This window comes from Solanum dulcamara, chromosome 10 (assembly GCF_947179165.1).
Source record: "Solanum dulcamara chromosome 10, daSolDulc1.2, whole genome shotgun sequence".
Lineage (NCBI taxonomy): Eukaryota > Viridiplantae > Streptophyta > Magnoliopsida > Solanales > Solanaceae > Solanum > Solanum dulcamara.
In genome coordinates this window covers 19,839,184-19,846,058 of record NC_077246.1, presented here as the reverse complement: position 1 = coordinate 19,846,058, position 6,875 = coordinate 19,839,184, and the positions used below count along the sequence as shown (strand labels likewise).

General features: G+C 38.4%; 1 protein-coding gene across 1 annotated transcript; it reads left to right on the top strand.

Annotated features, from left to right (window-relative positions):
• Window positions 1-2,718: 2,718 nt before the first annotated feature.
• LOC129869705 (uncharacterized) lies at window positions 2,719-6,469 on the top strand. The gene is made up of 3 exons (XM_055944346.1): window positions 2,719-2,789; window positions 4,189-4,431; window positions 6,043-6,469. Exons 1-3 carry the CDS (start codon window positions 2,719-2,721, stop codon window positions 6,467-6,469), a joined length of 741 nt encoding a protein of 246 aa, XP_055800321.1.
• Window positions 6,470-6,875: the final 406 nt, after the last annotated feature.

Here is a 6,875-nt window from a genome sequence, read left to right as displayed (position 1 = left end):
CGTGTATTTACAATACTTACGATGCTCAAAACTATGAATTAGTGTGTGTTTCATGCATGTTTTTGTAGATATGATATGTGTTTTTTTTATTTTGCAGGAAACCTAAGTCGCGCACGAGTTTGGATGATATTTGAGAACTTGAGGCATTTCTACTAAAAACTAAGGACTACGAGTGCCTTGGAGGATAGCGTGATACTAATACAAGTAAAGTTTTTGAGTGTTGAAATTTTGGCTAAGTGGAACTCCACGAGACCCTTCACGAGCTGTGGAGTCCACCACCGGGACACGATCATGGCTTGTGAAGGGTTGTTCATTGAAGACTGGAATAGGCCAAGAAAAGTAATGCGGACCCAGTATAGGGCGTAGTTTGGACCACAAAGTGTGTACTTGTTGGTGAAGAAACAAAGGATCACACAGTGGTAGAGCTAAGTTAAATACCATAGAGCAAGACCATAAGGCGTGAAGGCCAGTATGGACTATGATGCAGTGGCGTGAACTCTGCCGACTCAAATTTTCCTAATTGGTTTAGGAGTGTGGTACTTGTTGGTGAATAAGCAAAGGATCTCACAGTGGTGGAGCTAAGTCAAACACCACAGAGCAAGACCATAGGGTGTGAAGGACAGTATGGACCATGATGCAGTGGCGTGAACTTTGCCGACTCAAGTTTTCCTAGTTAGATTAGGAGTAGGTTTTTATAATTCTGTAAATACCCAAATTTGTTTTATTTTTGAGGTTATGTGATTTTATTCTAAGTTTTGGGTATTGCGAACATTGTGAGAGCATACTTTGGTGACTTTTGAAGATTTAAACAAAATTCAATCCTTTGTTTGTTCTTAATCCATCAATAATCCTTGTGATTCGAGGTTTACTTTTCTATAAATGTAAGTATTATTTTTATGAATTCACCATTAATTCTTAGATCATTCCTTACAATTATGAGTAGCTAAACTCCATAACTAGGGTTGTGAGAATCATGTCACAATAATGAAGTAGGCAAACATATAGGTGATTTTCGGCAAGTGTTTAGCATGGCATTGTAGTTTTATTCATCTTGTTTTCCATTTAATGAGGACCTACGTTAAAATTTGCTCGTATTCATTACTTGCTCGGTAGAGGGGTCGTGATTAGGAAAAGATAACTACAATAGAGATTCAAAGTATAACCTTCATCTAAGAACTTGACCTCGGGAGGGGATAGTTTTCTGAGATCAAAAGCAAGGGTTAGTTGGTAATATACTCTAAGACCGGGAGAAGATGAGTGAAATACATTTAATAGGGTCGAAAGGCATTTTAGTGCACATAAATTGCTATATTTTTCATGTGACACACTGATACGATATTACCAATACCTAACGACTACTGAGTTATATGTCACGGGGAACACAGTCCGAGTTACCATCTCATATTGTTGACAACCTTAAGGTTTATTCTTTTACAGCGAACATTTACTTAATGAAACAATAAATCCCCACCATTTACATTATTCATATTTAATATTTAGAAATATTGACTACAACTGAGTTTAAGTGCTAGTAGACTTATTTCCTCTGCATTTTCCTGTGGGTTTGACCCCAACCTAGTTGGGTTTTATATTTTACAGCGACCACTTTATAGTTCTTAATTGAAATGTAAGTTTGGGTGTATCAAATTTTTATGCTGTTGCTGAGAAATACGGCTTTGAAATACTTTATTAGTATTTAGTTCGGTTCGTAGTCTTATTCCTAATTTTATTTTTGTTTCTTGTTTTTGTTTGTGCAGGGTATTGGTTTGTGCATGACCAATACCTGAAGTATAGGTGAACCACTGTTCCTTACGATCCTAAGCAATAAAAGTCAATTAAAAAGATGGATGCACGACAGTGCAAGGCTCAAAGATTGAGAAAGCTTGTGGTAGATCAAGCTAGAGGGAATTGTGGTAACATGACAATTTTGGGGATGAGGAGGAAGATATGGAAGATGCACCCCTTCATAATCCATCAGTCCATCGATATTGCTCTAGAGGATGATGATCCATACATGGATGGAGTTTTGGGGCCGTTGGGGCAATAGTTCTTCCTCCATTACCACTAGGTGTGATATTCACCATCACTAGCACTATGCTTCAACTCTTGAATTTGAAAGGACTATTTAAAGGAACAATCGGAGTAGAGGCACATCAATATTTGATGAACTTTATTTCCACGTACAGAAGTTGTGACACCCCACTTCAATTCACCTACAACTATTTCCATTGTCTCTGTCTAGGAGGGAATCAAGTGGCTAAACAAACTCGCGCATGACTCAATCACAAATTGGCGAAAGATAAAGGAAGCATTTCTGGAACACTTCTTTCCACCTTCTAGAAAGTTGCAGATCAAGAATGAGCTTAATGCACACAAAAGGCTCCCTCATGAAGCTCTACATAACTCATGGCAGAGATTTAGTCAGAAGCTGAAAATATCCTAGATAATAATCTCACAGACGAGCATTTGATGGAACTATTTTATAGATTGTGCAACTTTGTGACTAAGCTGGTAATTTATCAATCTTGCGGTGGATCATTCATATACAAAACCTTCACAGAAGAATCAACAATCTTGGATAAGGTTTGAAAGACTAGCAGAGCTTGGCACACCAGAGATTCTGAGGTTTGAGGCCTAGGCTATACATTCAAGATGTCAGCTGATAAAAGAAGAAAAGAAAAGGAGCGTGATTAGGATATGGCTCACATTAAAACCTAGATGGATTTATTGTCTAAGCTCTTGCTATCTGGCGGTGCTGAGAAGGTAAATGCAGTTGGGGGTGCCATCAGGTATAATGAGCCAGAAATATATTTTGATAATAGGCTGAGTATTTGAACAACGAGGGGGTTTTTGGAACTACAATTGTGGAAATCAAGGTCAAATTTGTTAGAAGGATAGGTATTATGATAGAGCTAGTAACCATGATCAAGAAACTGGCAAAGCAAATACAGCATAAAAAATGACTATAGTGGTGTGTATGTGCCCATGGAAACAGAGATTGAGTTGTGACTAGTTCTGGAAACTCAAAGTTAGAAGACATGCTGATAGAGATTCTGAAAAATATAGAGTAAACTGATATAGATATCAAAGATTTGATGGGAGAAATGTCCAACATGGGTCAGCTAGTAGATTCACACTGCACTGCTATCAAATAGTGAGAGAACCAGATGGTTCAGTTGTCTATGACATTAAATCAAAGGAAGAATGGCACACTTTCCAGTGACAATATATAAAACTCGAAGAAAGATGGAAAATATATAGCTATGACAACCAAAAGTGGTAAGATAATTTAGGTACCATCACCTGCAGGTGCTGAGTAGGATATGAATATTCGATGTCGACGAGCAGAAAAGGAGTGGGTCAAATGATGAAGTTCTAGTTGATAATGAAAATAAGGTTGAGGAGATAGTTGTAGAGCCAAAGATGAGTGATAAGGCAAAAGTTAAATAGCCAGTCAAAATAGAGGTAGCACAACCATTGCCACCAATCCACAAACTGCCTCCTCTATTCCCACATTGATTGAACAAGAAGGCTGAAGATGGAAAGTTCTTGGAATTCATCGCCATGGTTAAAGAACGATCTATGAACATCCCAGTGGTATAGAAATTGGAGAGAATGCAAGGTTATGAAAAGTTCATAAAAGACCTGGTTACTAAGAAGAGGACAGTTACCTTCGAGCTTACTGAAAACCTACATCATTGTAGCGCTATTGCTACAATGTCGTTGACTGAAAAGCAGGAGGACCTAGGAGTATTCACTATTCCATGAACTATTACTGCATTCAATTTTTCTAGGCTCTATGCGACGTAGAAGCTACTATCAACTTGATGCTACTTGCGATCTACAGTCAGTTGGGCTTGGCAGCCCCCAAATCAACTAAATTGAGGTTATTAATGGCTGACATATCGGTAAGGAAGCCCATATGGATCCTATGTGATGTGTTGGTAAGAGTTGACAAGTTCATATTCTTTACTGATTTTGTCATCCTGGACTGCGAGGTAGACTTTGAAGTCCCTATAATCTCGGAAAGACTATCTTTGGCCACAAGTAGAGCATTGGTAGACATAGAGAGCGATAAAATCACCTTTAGGCATAATAATGAGGAAGTGAAATTCAATATTTGTAAATCCATGAAGCAGCCTAGATATATGACTGTGATGTTCGTGAGCGACATAGTTGAGGAAGTAGTATTGAGGCATCTATTAAAGAGAGGTTCACTGTCGAGACATTGGCTGCCTTTATCATGATCTTTGAGGGTGATTTCTTAGAGGAGTTTGATGAGAATGTAAATGCTTTGCAAGGCTTAGGATCATACCCTTATGCTCCTGAAAAGCTAGATCTTGACTTGAAAAATAGACCAACTCCTCTCGCCAAACTATCCATGGAGGAGCCGCATGTGGTTGAATTAAAAGAGCTACCATGTCATTTGAGGTATGTATTCTTGGGTGAAAATAACATGTTTCCAGTGATTCTGGCTGTAGATTTGAATGAATAGCAGGTTCAGACATTTGTTGAGATCCTGAAAAGGTACAAAAAAGCAATTGGTTGGACCATCACTGATATCATAGGCATAAAGCTTGACATTTTCACCTATAAGATCCAATTAGAATAGGATTTCTTTCCTAGCATTGAGCATCAGTAGAGATTGAACCTACTATGCAAGTGATGGTTAAGAAAGAGATCATAAAGTAGCTTGATGCAGGTGTTGTATACCCGATTTCAGATAACAGTTATGTTAGTCCTATACAGTGTGTCCAAAAAAGGGTGGAATGATAGTTTTTATGAATGAAAGGAATGAGCTAGTTCTGGTCCGACCATTCATAGGATGATGAGTTTCCATGGACTACAAGAATCTCAACAAATGGACCTTGAAAGACCATTTCCCAATGCCTTTCATAGACCATATGTTAGAAAGGTTGACAGGTAGAGGGTGATATTGTTTCCTAGATGAGTACTCTGGTTACAATCAAATATCTATAGCACCGGAGGATCAAGAGAAAACCACCTTCACATATCCATATGACACATTTGCATTCAAGTGCATGCCTTTTGGACTATGTAATGCGCGAGCCATATTCCATAGGTGTATGATATCAATATTCTCAGATATGGTGGAAGACACTCATGAGGTATTCATGAATGACTTTTCTGTTGTAGGAGATACTTTCAAGGACTGTTTGTTAAATCTTAGTTGGGTATTGCAGAGATGTGAAGAGGCCAACCTAGTTCTAAACTGGGAAAAGTGCCACTTCATGGTCAAAGAAGATATTGTGCTAGGCTAAAAGATCTCAGAAAAAGGCTTAGAAGTAGACAAAGCAAAAGTTGAGGTTATTAAGAAGCTTCCCCCTCCTATCTGATTGAAGGGTATCAGCTATTTCTTAGGCCATGCTGGGTTTTACAGGAGATTCATCAAAAACTTATCCAAAATTGCACAGCTATTATGTAAGTTGTTGGAGAAGAAAGTGAAGTTTTATTTTGATGAAGCATGCATGCAGGCATTTGAGTGTTTGAAGAAAAAATTGATTTTAGCGCCAGTGATTGTTGCTCCCGATAGGTCTCACCATTTGAAATTATGTGTGATGCAAGTGGTGTTGCTTTGGGATTTGTGTTGGGGAAAAAGTGTGATAAGATCTTTCACCCCATCTACTATGCAAGGAAAGCACTCAACGCAGCCTAAAAGAACTACATTATCATATAACAGGAGTTACTAGCAGTTGTGTATGTGTTCGAGAAGTTTAGAGTGGACCTTCTAGTATAAAACTGATAGTGCACACTGACCATGCGGCTTTGAGGTACTTATAGGCAAAGAAAGATGCAAAACCAAGGTTGATCAGATGGGTTATTTTGCTATAAGAATTTGAATTTGAAATCAAGAACAAAAGAGTTTGTAAAAATCAGGTAGCATATCAGTTGTCTAGATTAGAAGCTGAAAAGTGAGATGGAGATGAGCTTGGGATTGAAGATTCATTCCCAGATATAGGTATAAGCCTCTACTCTTGATCTTCTTCCTTGGTTTGCTGACTTTGCCAATTATTTGGTTAGTAACATGATGCCCGAGGACCTGACGGTCCAGCAGAGAAAGAAATTCTTACATGATGTGAACATATACTTGTGGGATGATCCATACTTATTTAGGATGTTTGTTGAAAATGTGCACCAGAAGCTGAGTATTCTTGAGGCCTATCACTCTTCTCCAGTGATAGGACATCATAGTGGAGCACGAATAGCTCAAAAGTTACTTCAATGCAAATATTATTGGGCCACTATCTATAGAAATGCATATGATCTGGAAAAGAGTTGCAACAAGTGCCAAAGGCATGATGCTATATCAAGGCTCCAAGAGTTTCCTCTAACTCCAATGTTGGAGGTTGAGCTTTTTGATGTGTGGGGAATAGATTTCATGGGATCATTCATGAGCTCATATGGCATGAAATATATCCTGGTTGCAGTCGACTACATCTCCAAATAGGTAGAAGTTGTGGCCTTGGCAGATAATGAAAGCAAGAGTGTAGTGGGGTTTCTAAAAAAACACATCTTCTCCAGGTTTGGTACTTTGAGAGAAATTATCAGTGTTAAGGGGTCCCATTTCTATAACAAGATTTTTAGCACTCTATTGGCCAAATACGATGTAAAGCATCATAAGGTTGCTAATACATATCATCCCTAGTCGAGTGGCCAGGTTGAAGTGTCTAACAGAGAGATTAAAGATATTTTGACTAAGATTGTGAATGACATTAGAATGGACTGGTCAAGGAAACTTGATGATAGTCTATGGGCATATCAAATAGCTTTCAAAACACCCATTGGTATGCCACTATATCATTTAGTGTTTGGAAAGGCATGTCATTTGCCTGTAGAGCTAGAGCACAATGCGT